The sequence below is a fragment of the Trachemys scripta genome, chromosome 4 (assembly GCF_013100865.1).
Source record: "Trachemys scripta elegans isolate TJP31775 chromosome 4, CAS_Tse_1.0, whole genome shotgun sequence".
Classification (NCBI taxonomy): domain Eukaryota; kingdom Metazoa; phylum Chordata; order Testudines; family Emydidae; genus Trachemys; species Trachemys scripta.
This window is the reverse complement of record NC_048301.1, coordinates 103,969,882-103,992,331: the sequence shown is the minus strand read 5'-3', so window position 1 is coordinate 103,992,331 and position 22,450 is coordinate 103,969,882. Positions and strand designations below refer to the sequence as shown.

General features: G+C 46.3%; 1 protein-coding gene across 1 annotated transcript in view; it reads left to right on the top strand.

The window, feature by feature from the left end:
* LOC117877276 (tyrosine-protein phosphatase non-receptor type 5-like) overlaps nt 1-21,904 on the top strand; it is a 202,237-nt gene extending 180,333 nt beyond the window's left edge. The window contains exons 31-38 of the mRNA XM_034770235.1: nt 1,621-1,794; nt 2,987-3,115; nt 4,621-4,917; nt 7,508-7,596; nt 9,952-10,144; nt 10,420-10,719; nt 12,963-13,289; nt 18,249-21,904. Coding sequence (XP_034626126.1) covers nt 1,621-1,794; nt 2,987-3,115; nt 4,621-4,917; nt 7,508-7,596; nt 9,952-10,144; nt 10,420-10,719; nt 12,963-13,289; nt 18,249-18,316 — 1,577 coding nt within the window. The 3' untranslated portion in view covers nt 18,317-21,904. The remainder of the gene's footprint in view (nt 1-1,620; nt 1,795-2,986; nt 3,116-4,620; nt 4,918-7,507; nt 7,597-9,951; nt 10,145-10,419; nt 10,720-12,962; nt 13,290-18,248) is intronic.
* The last annotated feature ends 546 nt before the right edge of the window (nt 21,905-22,450 follow it).

Below are 22,450 nucleotides of genomic sequence, written 5' to 3'. Positions count from 1 at the left end.
TCTTCCCACAGGTGTGGGCTCCCATCCCGCAGTGGGATCTTAACTTGGTCCTCTCTAGGCTCAGTAGCCTGCCCTTTGAGCCGCTGGGTTCCTGCTCCCTTTCCCATCTATCATGAAAGGTTGAGTTCCTGGTCGTGGTGATGTCAGCGAGACGGGTCTCTGAGATTAAAGCCTTGACCTCAGAACCTCCGTACATGGTCTTCTATAAAGATAATTTTCAGTTGTGGCCCCACCCAGCCTTCCTGCCAAAGGTGGTCTCCACCTTCCATATGAACCAGGACATCTTCCTCCCGGTGTTCTGTCCAAACCACACAAGACCAGTGAGGAGAGGCATCTTCACACCCTGGACATCCAGAGGGCCTTGGCTTTCTACTTAGAATATACCAAGCCTTTCCAAAAATCGACTCAACTCTTCATCGCTACAGTAGATAGGATGAAGGGTCACCTGGTGTCCTTGTAGAGGATTTCTAATTGGATTACCTTGTACATAAGGACCTGTTATGACCTGGCGGGGGTTCCACTGCCGCCAATTGTCAGATCCCACTCGACGAGAGTGCAGGCATCTTTGACGGCCTTCCTGGCACACATCCCTATCCAGGACATCTGTAGAAACTCAACATGGTCCTCTGTTCACACATTCACCGCTCATTGTGCCATTACTCAGCAGGCCAGGGATGACGCTGGGTTCAGCAGAGCTGTGTTGCAATCTACACGTCCATGAACTCCTACCCACCTCCAGGGGTACTGTTTGGGAGTCACCTAATACGGAATGGACATGAGCAAGCACTCGAAGAAGAAAAGAGAGGTACCTTTTTCATAACTGGTGTTCTTTGAGATGTGGTGCTCATGTCCATTCCATGACCTGCCCTCCTTTCCCTACTATCGGAGTTTCCGGCAAGAAGGAACTGAGGGTGGGGGGAGCCAGCAGCGCCCCTTGTACCATGCCATGTGGGCACCACTCCAGAGGGCATCAGAGACAGTCCCCTACAGATACTGCTGAGGGAAAAACTTCAGGCGCCGGTGCATGTGGCAAGCACACATACCTAATATGGAATGGACATGAGCAACACCTCTTGAAGAACACCAGTTACGGAAAATGTAACTATCTTTTTATATGGCACCTCTTATATTCAAAATACTTTACAAAACATTATCTAACTAATCTGTACGGCATCCTTATTAGGTAGGTAATAAATATTAGTATCCCCAATTTATAGATGAGAGAAATGATGCAGAGAGGGTAAGTAACTTGTTCAAAGACCACACAAAAATCAATGTCAGACCTAGGATTAAAACTCAGGAATTCCTGGGTCCCAGTCCTGTGCTTTTAGACTACTAGGTCAGTGGAGATATACAGTATTATCTTAGGAACAAAACATAAGGCAATGACATTTTCAGGTCTTTACAAATGAGTACTGTCCGTTACTGAATCCCAAAAAGGAGCTGGAGAAATAGATAACAAAGCAAAAGCTTTAGAAAGGGGTTTTTGGCAATGAAGGAACTTAGAGGTCTAGATCGCTCTTCCTGGCCTCTTGCTATCTGTTGCTCTTACCAAAAGAGGTTTTGCAGTGGAGCAGTAGATGATTCTGATTCTTCTGTGCTGAATCTAACTCTGTCTAGAGCCCCCTGGACTGGCATCTCAACCTCAAGTTACAGATGTTACCAAGGAAGCTGTCACCATCACCTGGAACCCTCCAGCACAGGATGGCGGCTCTCCAGTACAAGGGTACATTGTGGAAAGAAGGAAGAAAGGCAGCAACCTTTGGGTCCCAGTTACCAAAGAGCTAGTCCAAGGTCAGATATCACTTCCCTGCACCATGCAAGGGCAAAATGAAAGCTAGAGAGGACATGAGATGAGAAGCTGAAGTTCTGATCACTCAAGCAAAGGGATGATGTTGTCTGGACATAGCATATGGTTTCTGAAGACCAGCTATAGATATTAAAGTCCAAATTTTCAAACATGGTTGCCTGAAATTTGGGACCTAAATCTACATTTAGGCACCAAAACAGCTATGGCCTGATTTTCAGAGGTGCTGAACATTAGAACAAATGGGAGCTTTGGATACTCAGTACCTCTGAAAATCAGGACATTTTTATTTATGTGCCCACATATGGATTTTGGTGCTAATTTCAAGCATACACATTTGAAAATTTTTCCCTGACTAACCATACTACCTTCCTCTGTTTTTGACCAAACTTGATTTAAATAAGTAGCTGAGCTTGTTATCCGTATGAAATGGAAATCATTTATAAGCTGTGATTTACATCTATCATATAACACATGGAAACATTTATTTCAACTTTTGGTCTTAGTCATCTTTTATTATCATGATTCTTTCTTAGATTCTTCTATCTGATTCAGCATTTTGGATTTCCTTATTAATTAAATGGCAATTGATTGATTGAAGGACCAAAATTAATTGCGGAAAAGGGTGGAAGCTGTGTTAATTTTAAGACAAAATATTTGGTTCCAGAGGTTTTGACCAAATTGAATGGAGGATCTATCTGATGAGTCTTTGGTGGCCAGATTCCGATAGTCTTACTCAAATTGATTAGTATAATGGGACTGCTCATGGAAAAAATACTACCTAACATGAGTGAAGTCATCAGACCCTGGCCCTGAATTAAGTAGAAGGAACTATACTGGCAAATTATACATTTTTCCTATGCTATACATTTTAAGGCCAAATCGGTTCCTATGTTATACCTTTAAGGCACATTTATGTGTGCCAAAGGGGTCCCCCTTGGAATCCTTGGGGTTCCATTGTGCAAGTGGGGTGCATGATTGGATACTTGGAGACCATCATCATTCATAATGTTCCCCAAAAAATTTTTGAGCTGAAATGTCCCATGCTTAGTCTCAGGCCAAAGGTGATTTTTATGCATTTGTTTGTTTTGATACTCACTTGGGAATTCTTTTATGCGTGAAGGAACTTTCCCTAAAAATTACGAACCATCTACACACTTGTAACATTTCCATCTTTAGATACCAAGTTCAAAGTGGATGGATTGCTGGAGGATACAGAATATGAGTTCCGTGTTACAGCTGTGAACCGTGCAGGGCCTGGACAACCCAGCGCAGCCTCAAACTCTGTTGTTGCAAAGGACCCCATCAGTATTTTTCTTTTATTACTTATTCCCTAGTTTTCTTAAAGCTGCTTCCCATGACGAGACCCATATTATATGCAGACAGCATGCCCAGATCAACATAAGTTGCTACTGTGCTTAGGTGCTTTCTGTACTGGGGAGGCTTTCATTCACTTCCTGGTATTTGTACTCTGCCAAAAGTCATAATGCAATCGTTTCATACCATGTGAATCATTTATGTTTAATGGACTTCAGCATACCACAAAACTGTGCTCCGTGAGGTAATCTCCTCCTCCTCCATCCCTTGCCTCCCCTCCCACCTCGCCTTGAACATTTGGTAAAAGAAGGATAAACTTCTGCAGAATTAGTAAAAGATGATTGAGCAAATTTTCCAAAGCTTAGTTTACAAATCTGTTTTTTCATTGGCAAAAATGTGGGCCTAATCCTGCGCCCATTGAAGTCACAGCAAAACTCCCAATAACCTCAGTGAGATCAGAAATGGGCTGTGTAACCTGTTACAATGGGCCAGCGGGCCCATGTACCATCTCTGAGTAACATCCATTCCATACAGCCACGTAACCAACCCCATTTTTAAACCAAGTGGTTGCCCAGTATATAAACAGTTTAAACTGTGTAGGGAAGGGGGGAGCTTCTGTAATTGTTGCAGGAAGGGATGTCAGTAGCTGTAAGTAGTTTAGAAAAACACGGGGAAAATAAGAGTCAGCAGAACTAGAGGGGAGATCATTCTTGCACCTACGTAGAGCACTAGGTTAAATAGTTCCCCAAATCAGAAAACTTTTCAGTTCCTTCATATCAGAGGGCCACTCTACAAAATGTCACAGCCAAAGATATAGCTCCCTTCATATTTAAAGATTTATATTATCTCAGACAAAAAGCTAGAGAGGGCTTCTCGAACATTCTCATCCAATCCTTGTAGCCCACTGTGAACATTTATTACAGGGGTTCTCCAACTGTGAGTCAGGACCCCAAAGTGGGTTGGGACCCCATTTTAATGGGGTCGCCCGGGCTGGTGTTAGACTTGCTGGAGCCCAGACCAAAGCCTGAGCCCCCCTCCCAGGGACAAAGCCCAACATCTTCAGTTCTGGGTGACGGGGCTCAGGTTACAGGCCAGGGCTGAAGCCTTGGGCTTTGGCTTTGACACCCCCCTCCCCACCCGGGGTGAGGGGCTCAGGCTTTGGCTTTGGTCCTCCCTGCCAGGGTGACAGGGCTTGGGCACTGCTTGTTACTGAAGTCACACATCATGTGCTGTCCTGGGCCTCTAAAACTCAGTCTTAGAGGGAACAGGGTCTCATAAACCTCAGGAGCAGCGCCTTGTGACAGTGCTCAGCACTTACTGGAAATCAGGTTCCTTTAAGGTGTCTCAAGTTAGGCACCCCAAAAAAGGATTTGGCTGAAATCACAAATCACTTTTGAAAATGTAGGCCTGAAATATGGGGTTGGTGCAGAGATAAGGGTGAGAATCCCTGGTTTCGATACACTGTGTTCATCACCAGTGTGCTGTTGCTGTTTCAGAGCCTCCGGGAATGGTGAAGGGGATCCATGTGGTTGACTCTTCCAACTCCAGCATTTCCTTGGCGTGGGAGCAGCCAGATCAAGGAGACTTGCCCTCAGGATACATACTCGAGATGCGTGCAGAGAACACCAAGGAATGGACAAAATGCTCTAAGATCCCAATCTCCGGCACCAGCTACACTGTGGGAGGCTTGCAGGAGAGGCAGAAATATTTCTTCCGAATCCGAGCGGTGAATGAAGCTGGTGTGGGAGAACCAGCGGAGCTAGATGAAGGAGTCTTAGCTATGCCCCCTCCAGGTAATCTCCAGAATATCCTGTCTGGCTGAAGGTCACTTCTGTCACTCATTCATTCATGAGTCAGTGTGTTTGTTTTAATAGCCGTGGTTTACAGAGCTTCACAGAGTGACTATTAATTAAGCTCATGCTCTTTGCAGGTAATAAAGCTTTTGTTAATGGCTAGATGAACATTAGCGTGTAATCCAGTTGTTCTCCCTGACAGTCTGCCAGCTTGACTGGTTTGTAATGTCCACAAAAGCTCATGCCAAATACATTTTCAATAGGGGCTTTGCCCATCAGCAAAGAGGATCAATTAGGGATCTGATTTTGCTTAGAGAAAACCAGCTCAAATATATAGAGTAAAATCCAGCATTTTTTAGCCTTTTCAGACTCATAATAAAGATGAATTAAATTAAATGAATGAACTTCTCCCACAAAAGGCTATTAACAAATGCTCTTTCTGTTCTGTGCAGTGGTTTACTCCAATATAAAGAGACATCTCAGTGCAACGGGTCTTATTTTTTGCTCATATCCTCAAGTAAATTTCACTTAGAGTTTGCAGATAAGATGTTGGCAAGTGACATTGGGCCACAGAAACTCTTTGTAGAGTCCTGGAGCTGGACCGAGAGCTATTCTGCCACACTTCCTGCTAGGGCTGAACTATAAGAATCCTTCACAGCAGTTCCTGAAATCTCCAGCTGCAGCTCAATTGGCTGCAGCTTCTTCTGTCATCAATAGTCTCCCATGTCAGCTATGTGATTGCAGAGGCACTTCTCAGGGAATTCTCCCTGCTGCCAGTGATGCTGTTAGATGGGTAGATAGTAACGTCTCCTGATGGGAAAGATGGCTAGATAGCTTACCTGCTACTGATCAGTACACTAATACATAGTATTGGTAGTGCCCATCTGCAATAGAGACTGGTACTGAGACACAGATTACTGTTTTTCCAACTGCGTAGCGAAGGGTTCAAATGAACAATCAGGTGGCACTACGATAAACAGACAACATGGAGGTAATTGTATTGACAAGGGGAGACACAGCCCATCACATCTTGAGAATAACTGCTGAGGTACCTGACCTGTCATTAGTATCCCTTCGAAGCCCTATTATAAGAGGTGGCAGTTCAGACTTTTATTGTTTAGCACTCATGGGTAGTGAATTTGTTTTTACTCTGCTAGTTAGGAAATTCAAACAGCTTGTCTCTGGGATGTTCTCAGGGGATAGAGCTGCCTGAAGAGGTAGAAAGACTAGCAAGGTAAGATACAGAACTCATGAGTCATGCTACATTGCAGTGATTTCCATCAGGAATAAAGACATCTGGCACTGACCAGGGGAATGTCAGAAGACAACAGCCAGCAGAACAGCACAAAATTAGAATATCTATTAAAAGCAGCTTTTCCTTTAGGTCTTCACTTCAGAATTGCACTAATAATCTTGACACTAATTATTACCTCTCCTAAAAGAGAAACACCAGTCGAACCTCAGATTTACTGTATGACCCAAACAAAACAAACTGTGGTAGGAAATAGGAACATGCGGTGCCGTCATGAAGCGCACATGTAGTTTGATGGGAAACAACAGATCTGCTATCAGCGTAGTGGGAGTAAACAGCGGACAGTTATTTTTAAGTCGGTTAAAATGGTGATTTCAAGCAACATAACTTTTTTGGCCCACAATCAGTTTTCTCACACTACTAATTTTTAAATGGTAATACTTCCTCCCCCTTGCAACTTGGTTTAAAAGAATATAATTGACTCTTCTGATTGAGACCTTGAGTGCCAAGGGATAAATATTCCTCACCTAGTTGCGTGCCCCTGGAACCTGAGAGGGCAGGAGGTGGCGGTGTTAAATGCACATGGTAATGGACCCCTTACATTACAGGACAAACAGTGCTGTAGTAACTCAAGGCTCGATTTTGCAATCCTCACGTTGATGAATACCTATTCACACAAGCTGTGCCATTAACTTCAGTAGGAGCGTCTGTGTCAGTGTCGCGCTAACAACCATACCCTAACACTTGTTCACCCAAGCTTTGGCTTCTGTTCAATTTAATTACTGCCTTGATGGTTTGAAGAGAAGGGCAGCTCTCATTAAAGTGTATTACTTACTCTTATTTCTCAATTTCTTTGATAGCAGAGGCACAGCCTTTCTTTAAAAATTGCTTGGTAAAGGTGTGGCTACTAAACAGGAGTGGCTACTAATTGGCAGCAGCTTCAAAATGAAAATATACATTATCTGTTTCCTTTCCTGTACGTATGTATGTATGTATTGTTCCCTCTAGCACTAATGAGCCCATCACTACAGTATCTGTTCATAATTAAGAGTAGCTTCATTTCCACCTTTAAAAAGACCAGATTCTCAGTCCCATTCCCATCTTATGATGCAATTACTAACTTAATTTCTTAGTTACCTTCTGCAGAAGCTAATTTCAAGGACTGCTTTTCTTTCTCCCATCATGTTGTTTTCATTGCACAATGCTTAAAACAGCAGGCCAACAGAGGAGAAATGGCTTTGCTCAGATATGAGGCCTCTAAGATTTTAATTATTCTCTCTCTCTCTCTCTCTTTCTCTCTCTCTCTGTTGTGGTGGTGGTTTGTGTTTTGTGTTTTAGCCCCTCCTAAGTTTGATCTAAGTGCCAAGCTGAAGAGTCATATGGTGGTTCGCGCTGGGACAGCCCTCTGCATTCATGCTGCTTTTACTGTGAGCTTCCTTCTGCCCTGCTCTACCTCAGGGAAAGTCTGCATTGAAAGTTTTGTTTGGTGTCAAAGTTTTATCACCATTCTCCTCCTTTCACAGAAGTGGGGCCTGGTCCCACAAGCTGTAGATGATTGGAACATCCACTGAAATTCCCCATGGCCTCCTCACATTTCCGCTGTAGGGGCAGTGGAGGAAGCAGGGAATAAGTACCCAGTATATCCCCACACTGCAGGTGGGCAGGGAAGCAAATGGTCAAATCCTTAACTCAACCACATCAGTGTACTCGCTAAACCAGTGTGGGAGTAGGTGAAGCAATCTGCTGCTGGTCAAGACTAATGGCTGATTACTCACTCCCATGAGAATGGGGGAACAGAGAAGGCATTATGACTCTCTGAGGCACAGTTCCTTCCCCTGGGCTTCTAAAGTGGTACAGATACATACCTCAGGGCTAGATGTAAAAGGATCATCTGGCCCTTTAAGGGACAAATACTTCTGCTGGCCTTCCTCGCAAGAACAATCACACTGACTTAAGTGGGACAATTTGCCCGAGTAAGGCAAGTAGGATTTGGCCTGATGGCTGGGCAGCACTTTGGATCTGTGAAGCAGTGTGTAAATGCTGATTGATTTTAGGGCTAGGTTTTATAAGTCTTCTTCACGCTGGTGAAGTTGGAGGGGCTATTCCCAGGAGTAAGCACCTACCAGCATGAGAAAGGGTTGCACAATCTAGCCTTCAGTAGTGTGGATTTGGGTAGGGAGTTAATATCAACCCTCCGAGAATAAGCACTAACAATTACTAGGAGAGACCTAGCATTAAAATGTGTGTGACTTCTGTTTCATTAATGACGGTAATGCAATGTTATCTGATTGAGATGCCACACTCACCAGAGCTTTATGAATCCTGTAATCTGTTCTGCTCAAATTCATGCCAGAGAGTGAAGCTTTACAAGCAGCATAAAGAAGTGTTGTTAATAAGGGTGCACGTGATTGTCACATTGGGCCAGAAAGGTTTTTTTTTCTTCAACTCAGTAACTGCACAGGATACGACTTGTGGCTGATACACAGTCAAGTCTTTCCCATTTGTTCCAATGGCTACGTCACTGTGATGGTCTCAAGATATTTTATTGTATTGTATTAAAGCTCTCAAGAATGTTCCCGGTTAGGAGCTGAGAGGCACGGCGTGCTTTGTAGTGGGGATTAAATGTGGGCCACGTATTTGTTAAAGGAAACATTACGGTTTGTGGTGCCAACTACCTGCAAAGCTTTGAGCACCCTCGATCGCTACTGAGGGTCGTTAAGTCAGTGGGAGCTCAGGGTGCTTGTACCTCACAGGACATGCTCAGCACCTCACAGGTTTGGCCCTAAAGCCAGAGTAACTTCACAGGTGACAATCAGCGGTTATCAGAGGTTATAGATTGAAACAGAACAGGGTGCTCTCCCTGCACTGGCCAAGGAGGAGGGAAGGCTGCTTAACCAAACCAGGAGCTAGGAAGAGAGGGCTCACCGGTAGAGTTATACACCATCACCTCTCCTCCTAATTTAACTCCTGATTACAATGCAGTTGTTCTTCATTTACACTAGACCAACTGACAGCAGGATCTGGTCCCCTAGGGGATGAATCTTGCAGTCCTGGCTCTGTCCTATCTCAGGCACAGCTCCCACAAAAGTCAATGGAAGATTTGACTCAACAGGGACTAAGTGCTCAATCCTGTCCCTTCAGCTCTGAGGGTCATCACCACAGGCACAGAAGGGATGGCAGGAGCCGGCCCTAAGGCAGGACTGCAGGGTCATCTGTTCTATGCCAGCTTGAATTCATTGCAGTAGAGGAGCTGCAGTTCCCCCTGGGGGAACCTCTTGGTGCACTGTCTAGAGCTGAGGTGTTACCTCCATTGCACCAGCCCTTTCCTCTGCTTTTAAAAAGTGCTTGGAGAAGATTAAACAGAGATAAACTTTAGCCTCGAGGTAATGTTGGAATTCCTCCTGCGGAGTCCGTAGAGACCACTGCATCAAGTGTAATGCTGGGGGAAGTGTGATTTTTTTTTTTTAACCTGTTTGAGAATCTTGATCAACATCATTGTCTTGAAACAAAACTAAGGGTCAGAACTGCAGCTGGAGTAAGCTCAATTGGCTTCAGTGGAGTTATGTCCCTTTACATCAGCTGAGCATCTGTCCTAATACCAGGAGAGCATACATTCCCCTGGTATTTCTACTGCCAAAATTCCCTGGGAGTGCTCTCCTTGGAGTATTTTGGGTGATATCAAGGTGATTGCATCCAAGACACTGTTATTTTAGGTTCAGAGTTATCTATTATATACTAAAAGTTAAGGCCACCATTAATTTTTACACATTTATCTCGGACAGGGTTCCCCTCTACCAACTGTGACCTGGCAAAAAGATGGAATTCCCACAAAAGGGAGAGAGATCATCACCAAAGGCAAGAACCACTCCCAGTTCCTCATCCACAGCACCAAGCGTTTTGATTCTGGTGTGTACAGGATCCTCCTTAGGAACGACTATGGTGAAGCCCATTATGACATCCAAGTACATGTGACAGGTACAGTATAGCAAAAGCTCTAGCTTCCAGGCTACAACTGGCTTTAGACAGGGAGCCAATTAGTCTGCCGGGGATTCCAGGTTCTTAGGTCTGGAAAGGTCCAAAGGAATGAATTTAGGATGTGCAGTACCAGAATTTGCTAGACACACAGTGATATTCATAAGCAATTCACAAGGCAGCAGCTGGGTTAAAAAGGGTTTGCTTTGAGAGAAAAAAATAGAGGGGTGCTCCCAAATAAGAGAAACAAATACCTAAAGGTGTTTCCTATTTGTTAGATTTCCCACGGCCACCAAAGAATCTGCAGCTGGTTGAGGAAGTGCCGAACACCGTGACTCTGAAATGGGATCACACCCCAGATATAATGGATGATGGGCATGCCCATTACGTCATCATGAAACGTGACGCTAGAACTGCCACCTGGTTCACTGCAGCTGAGAAAGTCTACAGTAACAAGTACACCGTCACAGCCCTGGTCCCAGGGAGGAAATACTTTTTCCGAGTTATTGCCCGCAATGACATTGGAGACAGTGACCCTCTGGATTCCAAGGAGCCCTGGCACATCTCTAAAGACAAAGGTAAACATTAGAATAGATGCATGCACAGAGAGGGAGAAGGGTGCTCTTGTAGCTAAGACACTAGACTGGGAACCAGGAGGTCTGGCTTCAATTCCCAGCCTGGTCACAGAAGTCCCTTAACCGCTCTGTACTTCAGTTCCCCATCTGTAAAATGGAGACAAAAATATCTCCTTTCTCCCACTCTTTGTCATCTCATCTATGAGCATGTAATCACACTGGGGCCCCTAGGTGTTACCTAGAGTCATATGCATAATAATGATGATAATATATTCTCTTTCTGTGTGTATATGTAAATAGAGGGTAGTTGTCTTGACATGAGAGAGTTCTCATTTTTTACTACTAGGTTGCCTTCCAACTCATCGCTGGCTGAATTCGGACAGTTCCCAAAATGAATAGCTAAAAATCTGAGAGGCATAGCAGATTTTTATTTTTTATAAAAAACATATAAGCTGTAGGGTGCAAAAGTTCCTAAAACTTATGATATCCACTAGATGTGCTTATTTAAAGTTTTACCTCTCTTCTCTCCCCCCTACCCCCCATCCCAGTTTGTTTCCCTCCACTCTTAACCGGTGTGTTCAGGCTTAGTGGATGAGATGATGTCCTCATTAGAGATGGGCCCAAAACAAACCCCCAGAGCTGACCATTCCCTCACTCAAGGGAAGCTCATATCAGGATCATAAGTGGGCCGTATCCCCACAATGGGCCAAACCAAAACCCCACGTCCAGACACTTGGAGATAATTAGGATCCAGATCAAACTTTGTCATGCAAGACTATTTCTAGTTTAATAAGCAGGACATTAGCACAAAACAACCAGACAGGTTGGACAGCTGCAGATAAATTTTCCAAGGAGCATGTGCACATTTTGCTATGACGTTTCCAATCTTGTTAGTACTGGAGATGCCACACAGATGGTTTATAGTCATATGTGTATTTAACATCAGTCTTTCTTGTGCCATATAAGCTAGACACAATCATGTCACTTCTCTTAAGGTATTTCCATTGTTTTAGGGTGTCACCAAGAAAGAAAACGTCTAACTATAGCCATCACAGTGTTCTTTTCTTGGTTCTACTCCAGGCCTGATTTGAATCTCACTTACACTGCTGTAAATATGGACTAACAGTGGAGTTAGACCCACATTAATCAGGGGTCAATAAAAGAACCATTAGATTTTCTGTGCCTTAGAGCACTTGATAACTATTCTTTATGCAGGATAGCAGGACACAGTTGCAGCAGAGAACTACTCCCTACCGCCCATTGAAAATGACAGACAGTCTTCAAGTTGCACATTTTGGAGAGAAAAGTAGACGGCCTTTGCTTTATTGTCACAGCCCAAGGGTAATGAGAAAAGCAGCAAACTGTGCTCTGAGAATGAAGTCGGTGTAACTGAGAGCAGAGTTTTGCCTTTTCATATTAAATTTTAATATAGGATCAAGGAATTTTACCCAGCTGGAGCTCCTACTGGTGGGAAAAGTAGATATATAAAAAAGGAAGGGTTTTCAACATGCTTTTTTGGTTATGGCTGAAAAATGTAGCACATTCCTGCAATGCACACTGCCGTTTGTAATAGTCTCCTTGACTCTCTGCAGCATTCTGCATACTGCTAATCCCTCAGTGCCAACTATGCAGAGATGTAATGCTTCCACCCCCAAAAAGTCTACATACTTCAGTTGACAATCATGTGTAATAATTTATTAGCATGATTTGCATTTCTAACATATCTTGTCATCCAAAGATCCCACACCTTTTTTCAAGGTAATGACATTAACTAGAGAAATTATGCATTGCAACATCTACATGAAGCAGAAAAATCTGACACCTTTTTACAGATGGGGTACAAAGAGGTTAAGTTACTTGCCTACAGTTGCATGGGAAGTTAGTGTTTAAAGTTGAAAATAGAACCCAGAGGTCCTGATTCCCAGCCCCCTGCTCTCCCCACCAAACATGCTGCTTCCTGATTTGTATTTATAAGTGAAGAGGGCTGGTGGAGTGCTAAGAATAATCATATTGAGACATGCTACTGATTCCCTCTGCTCTTCACCTAGTGTTCACTAGCTGGGAAAAAGAAACTCGGGGCCTGAGTTTTACACCAGTGTAACTTTGTAGACTGGAGTCACTACTTGTGATTCATACCAGTGTGGGAGGAGAACCCAGAGCCCAGCGGGGTACGGCTATCTCTCTGGAGGTATGCACTGCTGTTTTACACATTTGGAAGCAGTGGCGATCCCTTTGTTTCCTTGTAGAGCGCTTCAATAGCAAGTTGAAGGAGTATCACGAGAGAGACTGGCGCCAGGCCCCCCACTTCATTGCTCCGCTGAAGAACCATGCAGTGCACCGGGGCCAGGACTGCACCATGAGTTGTGCTTTCCTGGGCAACCCCCGCCCGGTGGTGACATTGTACAAAGGCAATGTGAACATCACGGCCAATTCTAAGTTCTGGTACAACTCAACAAGTGGCGTCTGCACGCTGATGATCCCCACCTGCAGCTCCAAGGACAGCGGCGACTACACCGTGGCCATTGAGAATGAGCTGGGCCAGGAGAAATGCAGCTGCGTGTTGACTGTGTATGGTGAGTTGAGTTCTCAGCCTCCATCTTTCCTTGGCAACGATTCTCCACCAGCCCCATGTAGCTGCTGATTTGAAATCTCTGACCATAATATACTCCCATGATCTCTCAGCATAGGCATGCTTACTGCACTGGGTGGGCCAATTTCACCTGGCACCAATGAATTACACCAGCTTGACCCCCTGCACACACCCCACTTGGGGGCAGAGGCTATCTTAGGGTTACCATCCGTCCGTATTTCCCTGGACATGTCCGGCTTTTGCGTCTCTAAATAGCCGTCCGGGAGGAATTGGTAACAAGGTTAAAATGTCCGGGGAGGTTTTCTCCCTCGCCTCCCTCCCTCCCTTCCATGCAGAGTGTGGCTGCTGATTGGGCGGCTAGGCCGATTGACCCACTCCCATTGGCCTCCAGCAGCCAGAGCCCTCCCCTGCTCCCCCCTCCCTCTCTCTGTAGTCCTGTGTAACACACAAACCGACCCACGTGGAGCCAGAATGGTAAGAGGAGTCGGGGGGGGCAGTCAGGGAGCGGGGGAGTGTTGGATGGGTCCCCAGCCTCCACCTGCCATCCCCCCTCTGCGCATCCCCCCCTCCGTGGGTCCCCCCTCCCTGTCTGCCTCTCCCTTGTCTGCATGTACTGCCAGAGCCAGCAGCAACTGCTGTCTGCTGCCCCCGGGTCCTAGTGCCCCCATCCACTAATGGGAAGACAGGCTGCCCTTACCCTGCCCTTCCACCCTAGCCCTGAGCCTCTCCAACACCCCAAACCCCCCAGCCCCAGCCCTCATCCCCACACACCCTAATCCTCTGCTCCATCCCTGAGCCCTCTCCTGCATCATGAACCCCTCATCCCCAGACCCACAGCCCTCACCCCTGCATCCCCTCCTATCCCCAAACTCCCTCCCAATCCCCCTCCCCCTTCCCACACACCCCCTCCTGCCCTCAAACTTCCTCCCAAAGCCTGCACCCCCTCCCTTCGCACCGCCTCTCACCCCCAAACTCCATCCCAGAGCCTGCACCCCTCACCCCCTCCTGCACACCCACCCCCTGCCCCAGCCCAGAGCCTGCACCCAGCACCCAAACTCTATCCCAGAACCTGCACCCCTCCTGCACCCTAATCCCCAGCCCAGGACTTGCACCCCAGACCTCCTCCCCCACCCAACCCCCCTCCCAGAGCCTTAGGCAGGTGGGGTGGGGGGTTCTGGGCACCACCAAAATTTCTACAACCCTGCCACCCATGCGAGTGGATAAGGGTCAGGGTAGTCAGGGGACAGGTAGGGTCCTGGGGGGGGGGGCAGTTAGGGTAGGGGGTTCTCAGCAGGGGGCAGTCAGGGGACAAGAAGCAGGGGGGGTTGGGGTTCTGAGGGGAGCAGTCAGGGGGTGGGAAGTGGGAGGGAGTGGATGGGGCAGGGCAGGGCTAGGGCGGGGCTTCCCCCCCCCCCGCCAGTGTCCTCTTTTTTGTTTGTGGAAATATGGTAACCCTAGGCTATCTCCCTCTGTGGGGATTTCCTGCCAGGGCAGGATAGCTTTATGTTCCGCTGGGAGCTTCACCACCTGCATTTATTAAACATTTCCAGATCAGAATGGTAGTGTTTCACACCCACTTTGCACTTGCTTTGCGTAGGTGTAAATGGCTTCCCAAATTGCAAGGCACTGGAGAACTGGGCCCAATCTGAAGAATATATTTTCATATCTGGAAATAGGCCTACTTCTACTTAAGTTAAAACAGGTGCAGCTGCCACTGAAGTCAATAGGAATTATATCCAGCCAACTGAGGGCAGAATCAGCCCCTTTTAGGTACTGTAGCAGAGCAGTATAAAACGCCATACTTTTGCTTAGTGAATGGAATCGTATTCCTTCAAGAATTCACACAATGGATCAAGGGCAAAATATGCCTATTTCTGGGAGATTTGCACTGCACACATGGCAAACCTCCACCTTGGAGCAATTTGCTTATGTGCTCCGAGAATGGCATCTTGCCATTTTCACAGGGTTTCGCCTTCATTTTCTGTTGTAGAGAAAAATTCAAGGGAAAGGCACAAAGCTTAAAATGTTTTCCCTCTTTTTGCACAATCCTCTCCCCAGCTCCCTGACTATTTCTCTCTGTTTTCCCTGGTGGTGAGAATGCTCTCCACCTCCATAGGGCTTTTACCTTAGGTTGCAGCAGGATAATTTGGCTGGGAAGGGGAGGGTTCCCATTGTATTTATCCTGTGGGATCAAATAATTCTATTCGCATGTGGTGATGCTGTAGCACTAGGCCCTAACACCACAACGTGGAGATGCAGCATCATTGTGTCATGGTCCCCGAATCTGGGGACTATATAATTGCTCTGCAGGATGACCTCACAGGGACACATCAGACCCATGAAAATCAGCTGAAGTCCCATTTCAGCACAGGTGGCAACTCTCCCAGGAGGGTGCTCCATGGTGAGCTTGACACTTCTATACATCACCGTGGGAAAATTAAAGAAAATTGAAGGGATGCCTCAACTAGGAAATATTTAAGATTAAGAATTCTTCATCCCATGGCCTTCGTCTCAGTTATACTATGGAATCAAATGCCTTTGTTTTAATATGGGGTTAAAGTGGCTTTCTCTTGAGCTCTGTTCTCTCCAAGCATAAGCCCTGATGCCTCAATGCATGTCATCGCTCTCTTAAATGAAAGCTGAGAGACACATTTCCCGGCATAGAAACTGATACACCAATAAGGAGAGGCTATATTTGGATGAATCTTTCAGTGTTATTTTTGTAGGTGACTGTGGCTTCGCACAGCTGGCTGACAAGTGCAGATGATATCACTCTGAAGTTTCAGTTCTTTCTTCTCTATTGCTAATGGAGAAGTAACTCAATCTGGCACGATGGCAAAGAGTGATTGTTACTCTCCATTTGCTATTCCAAATTAGAGTTTTATTTTCAGTTAGATTTATTTATTTTTATATATATATATATATAGTGTGTGTGTGTGTGTGTGTGGGTGTGGGTGTGTGTGTGTGTATACAATATACACACATGGAGCACTCCCTCAGTTAAATCTGACCACTGCCGACCTCACAATGAAAAGAACGTTTGCTCCACTTCGGTGAAAAGTAGAAGCTGTTTGCAGCTCACGACTGGTTTCAGTAGTGTTTTGGAGACTGATATAATTCCGTGCAGAAACCACCATCACTGTTAACATTAGTTAGCTGCCCCCTGAGGAGACTCAGCAGAAAAGAGGAGTCAATGTGCTGTGGAGGCCAACCTCCCCCCACCCAACTCACAGAGGGGCTGTCACTGCAGGTCAATGATGAAGCACATTGGTGGGGAAGTGTGAGAGAACCTCAAACTGCTGTTGCCCGTGATGTACCTCTTCTGCAAATATATAGGAGACTTCAGAGCTGTCAGTGTGGCCAAGAACATAGCCCTCCTAAATAACGCTGTTCTCTCTGATTGGGGGAGAAGGGAGAGATCCTGGAGGCCTCCCACCTCACATTCCATCCTCTCATGAATGTTTCCTCCTGAGCTCAGGTATTAAAATAGTATTAAAACTGCTTAATCAGTCTGAAGGAGAGATTAGAAAGTAGAGTCCAACTGCAGGGTTGGTTTCTCCCTCTAATTGTCCTTATCTAGGGTTAGGTGTCAGTGGAGTTTTCAGTGGAAATGGGAGAGGTCACAGTGTGTGCTCTGGCTATGAGATTCCATTTTGGGAGCAGGGGGAAGGGGCTGATTGGCCAGAGAGAGAGAGTATAGCTCAGGAGTTCACCACCACCTGGGCGTGTGACAGAGCTGAGAAGCTTACTCCAGCTTGGAAGTTTGGTGTGACTCAGATGCTCCAGCCTGGCAATTGAACTGAGCTTGGGAGCTCGTCCTACCTTTTGGAGTTTACTCTAGCCCAGAGAGCCCACCACAGATTCAGCAGCTTAGTTTGAGTTATAAGTCCAGCCCAGACTAGGACCTAGAGCTGGTAGGTTTCACTTGTGGGTTTCAGTTGTCTTTACCTGTGTGTTCCTAACATTACAGATCACTCTAGGATAAGGGTGGCACCCAAGAAGAAGAGAAAATGTTCAAATGCACGTGTGAACACACTGATCTTAACTATTCATGGAGCAGACCCTCGCAGTATGATTTCTATGCTGACCAGTAATGGGTCTGGCCAGAGCCGGATTAATGCAGGGGCTTTAGGATTAATGCAGCCCAGGGCCTCAGGCTAAGGGAGGCCCCACAGGCTCACAGGCCAGATGCAGCCGACTGCTTCTTTTCATCCAGCCCACGGCAAGTCTCCGTGCCGCGGGCTGGACACCAGTCCCTGAGCCTTGGCGCCCCACCCCTGGGGCTGGAGCCACGAGTGCTGACTCGCCGATGTGCCCCTGTGGCCCCTAGGCGAGGGGCGTTCAGAGAATCTCTGTGCGCTGCCCCCACCCCCAGTGCCGGCTCCACAGCTCCCATTGGCCGGGTACCAATTGGCTCCTCTGCCATGGGGCCGGGCATGCCAGGCACCTCTGGGAGCAGCACAGAGCCAGGGCAGGCAGGGGTCCCGCCTGAGGTAAGCGCCTCCCGGCCGGAGCCTGCACCCCACGCCCCCTCCGACACCCCTACCCCAGCCTGGAGCCCCCTCCTGCACCCAAACTCCCACCCAGAGCCCACACCCCAAATCCCTGCTGTTGAGCCCATTTTGTTCAAATTTCTAGGGGGCAAAATAGTTTTGGACTGAGACAATGCCCAGAAAAATTCAGCCCCAAAGTGGTTTATTTGAGACAGGTATGGGCAACTAGGAAAGAGGTTTTAATGGAAACTGGAACTCACTCAACTGCCATGTTTGCGTCCCATGAAAGTCATGATAAAATAATATTTTGCATTTATGTACTGGTGTGTTTTAATCAGGGAATCTCTCCACGCTTTCCAAAAGTACCATAGTAAACGATACATGGTTAGTCACTTGTCAGTGGTTATAATGATGCCCCACTCTCTCTCTCTCTCTCTCTCTTCTTAAAGATAAAGATGATAAAAGCCTCCTGGACTCAGTGACTGAAAGTCTTCAGAAGTCAAAGCACATCATGTAATCAGCAGACCCGGATCCAAATTCATCCAGTCCAGCATGCGGAATAATTCAAACATTTCTGTGTAGTTTGACTTAGATATGCATGGCTCAAAACAGCAACTGCACTATCTTCTCTAGTGATCAGTGAAACCAAATGCCAAAAGGTGGGGCCTGTACAAGGGCAGTTTTGATGTTTCAATATTTTCTTCTACATAGGCAGCTTCCAAATGCTAGTGTGTGTGAATGGTAATATTTCCAATATTGGATGAAAATGTATCTTACAAATAAAAGGAGCCACAATCAGTGAGAGTTCTGCTTTGACTTCAATGGGAGGAGAACTGGGCTATATCTGCATTAGTTATTGTTACTTTACTGCAGTACTTAGAGGCCCCAGCTAAGCTCTGGGCCTTGTTGTGTCAGACACTGTACAGCCAGACAGTAAGAGATCGTCCCCATCCCTAAGAGCTTACCCTCTAGTCTAAATAGACAAGACAAAGAAAGGAAGTATTATTGTCCCCATTTTACAGATGGGGAACTGAGGCCAGAGAGACTGTGACTCACCCAAGATCATACAAGAAATCTGCAGTTGAATCAGAAATAGCATCCAGACCTCAACCATAAAAGGAGAGGTTACTTATCTTGTACAGTAACTGGTGTTCCAGACATTTTGTCCCTATGAGTGCACCACATGAGGATATATATGTGCCCATGCACTCCTGAGCAGAGATCTTTTTGTTAGTAGTGTCCATGGGTCTGCATCTGCACCATACACTTCCTTGTGCTCCAATACAAGAGCATATAGGGAGTAGTGGATCCACGCCACTCCAGTTCCTTCTCAACCTCAGAGCTTGGTAGAACCCCAAAGCAGAGGGGAAAGGAGGCGGATGGTGGAGCTCCAATAGGGACAAAACATCTCAAAGAACTCCAGTTGCTTTACAAGGTAGGCAATCTCTCTTCCTTCTTCGAGTTATTGTCCCTGTGAGAGCTCCAAGTCAGGAGACCCCCCCCCCCCCCCGAGCAGTACCTCAATGAGCAGGAGGATGCTGAGGAGGCAGATTTTGTACAGAGTTTAAAATAGCTTCACCAAAGGCTGCTCTGGAGACATATACTCAGCATAATGCTGAAAGAACATGTGAACGGAGGGCCAGTTGGCTGCCTTACAAATGACCTTGATGGGTACCTTTCTAAGTAGGGCTATGGAAGTGGGATTGAACCCTAGTTGAATGAGCAGTGACTTTAGAAGAGGGGTGCATTCCTAAGGACTCATAGCATGCAAGAATATACCTGAAACCCATTTAGATAGCACCTAGGTGGAAAGAAAGTGACCCCCTCATTCTCTTGGTGGATAAATTGAAGAGCCTGGTGGAATTCCTGAAGGATTTAGTCCTGTGTAGGTAGAAAGTCAGAGCTCTTCTTATAAGCAGAGTATGGAGGCTGGTCTCCTCCCTCAAAGAGTGAGGTTTGGAGTAAAAGACCACTAGTTGAATGTCCTGCTTGATATGGAACGCTGATGAAACTTTAGCGAGGAAGTGAAAGTGGGTCTGCAGGATAAGGCTTTGAAATCATCTGCGTAGAATGGCAGAGAATGGTTGCCTCATGTGGGGATGAAGAGAGTTGTAATGTCGCCTCCTCTATTCTCAGCTGCTGTTCTTCTGGTGGGAGGATGAGGAGGGCCCTGAAGTGTGGGTGGCCGAGAACCTTAGTGGGTGCTTTTGTGTGAGGGTAATCTGTAGACTTGGTCCCAAAAAAGCCCATAGGGGAAGGGCGTAAGGAAAAGGAGTAGGGCCTCCAGGGTGTTCTTGCCGTGGCTGATGGGCCACCCATTGGCTGGTTCCTGGGGTCTTGTCCTTAGGGAACACTTTGAGGGATATAGGGTGGAATGGGTAGGTGATGGAGCCTTGAATGGATACATCTGAATAAGAAGTATCCTCTTCCATGTTCAGTGGTGAAGCTAAAGGAGTCAGTACCAGGGGCTCGGATTGATATCTGGGGCCAATCCAGCAATCATGATGGTACTGGTGGAGTCTTTATTTGAGGCTGCAGCAGTACCAGTGGATGTTGGTTCCAGTTGGTACACAGGTGCCAGTGGGAAAGTCCTCCCAGTACCCCTCAGCAGGGGGCACTCGGGTTCCTCCAGGACATGATGGTCCTCATGAAGGAGGAAGCTGGAAGTCACTATGAGACCGAGGATTGCATCTAGGGGTGAAAGACCTCCAGTGGTACTGGAGATGGTACTGATGATAAACTCACTCTGGAGAAATCTGGGTGACGTAGATGGTATCAGGTGAGATGATTTCTTCAGAGTCCATGCTCTTTGAGGAGTCCTTCCATGTGGAAGTGTCCAGTTCTGGTACTGACGAGACCACTGTTTGCTGTTTGACAGTGGGTTTCTTGGTCCATGGCTTCACGAAAGTCTTCCTTGGTGGTGCCGATGCCTTGCTACTGTGACTGATAGGAGTCTCAGCAGTACCTGCTTTGGGATGTGAGGTCTCCTTGTTGCTCCCACATCTAAGTAGAGACTTAGCCTGTCTATCAGGGAAGTGGGATCCCCTACGTTTGACAGTCTTTTGAGAGATCAAAGCTGTGCCCTGATTTCTGGTAGATGGAGCCAGAGCTAATGAAATCTCTGGAGCACTCTCCATGGCTGAGGCCAGTGTACTGGGGGGAGAAAGGGACCCTCCATGTCTAGGGAAGTACTCCATAAGGAGCAGTTTTAAATGGTCTTTCCTTAGTTTTTAAGCTCTGCTTTTGAAGCCAGAGCAAATCTTACACTTGGACAGGATGTGAACCTCTCCAGGGCATCAGAGACACAGTGCCCATTGCTGAGGGGAAAAGACCTGTGACAGGTCTGGCAAGGCTTGAATCCTGGGTCTTGGGTATAACCCACCAGGAAAGCTGCTGCTCAAGAGGTCCCAAGGAAAAAAGGGGGCTCTAACCTCAAAACAAAAAGGCCGGGGAAACCCCCAAAGCATAAACTGTGCTAATAAAATAAACTAATAGGAAAACAAGAAGAGTATAAAAGAAGGAGCTGTGTCAGCAAGGTAGCAGACCGTAGAGACTTCTGTCTCGAGCTGCAGGCAGTTGAGAAGGAACTGGCGTGGTGCAGGTCCTCTTCTTCCTAAATGCCCTCAGACCGCCATACAAGGAGGCGTGGTGCAAGCGTGGACCCATGGATGCTGCTAACAGCAACAAAATATCTCCAATCCAGAGTGCACGGGCGCCCATAGGGACAACAACTCAGAGAAGACCCGTCCTTCCTCTCTGTAATATATTATAATGTTGTTTATTATTACCTAACAAAAAGGCCAGATAGTAATATACAATATTTATTGAGACACAGCAAAGGTTTAAAGATGAACACAGCCGTGAAACTGATACAAGATAGAAAGTGGTGGAAAGGCTTCATTTGGCCCCATCATCACTGTTGAGCTGACAAATGGGAATCAAAGAAAGATTATTATCTAAAGGCCTGCTCCTGCAAATAGTATAACCCATGTATAACTCTATTCAGGGGAAGAGTCCCACAGATTTCAATGAAACTACTCCTGGGTTGGCTTCAGTGTTTGTGTGATCAAGCCCTAAGAACTAATAAAAAAACGTGATGGCTTCACTCACTGGCATTTTAATCTCATTATATGCAGCTACCTGCCGTTGCTGCTGCTGCTGGTATGGCTAAAGCCAGATTAAGAATTATAATACCTATGAACTGCTTGAATTGATTTTGTGCCTATTCTTCCAGTTTAGCATTAATCTTTCCAGGAAATTGTTGCGAGATAAACAAGATGCTGACCGGCCATGTGCTCCAACTTTCTTTGCAGGTTTAGAGTATTTTACATTCCATGAGCCACCTGGAGTGTGGTGGTGAGTGGGAAGGGAGCCCAGCTGAAAGGGGACATACCATCCCAGTGGGGCTGGAAATATTTAAAACAGTTTGCAAATGAAAAGGCATGGCACCTTCTGATGATGCTAAAATGATGTGACAGCTACTTTGGAAACAATGCAGCAAAGTTCCTATGTGACAGTGGTTCATTCCCAAATGATAGGTCACTTTATTTGAGGGAGGGAGGACGTTGGAAGGGTGCTCACAGGATTTCTTTTGCTTAAAAGAGATTTGAAGAAGAAAAGAAATCTGTGTTAATTTTTTTCTGCTTTTTCC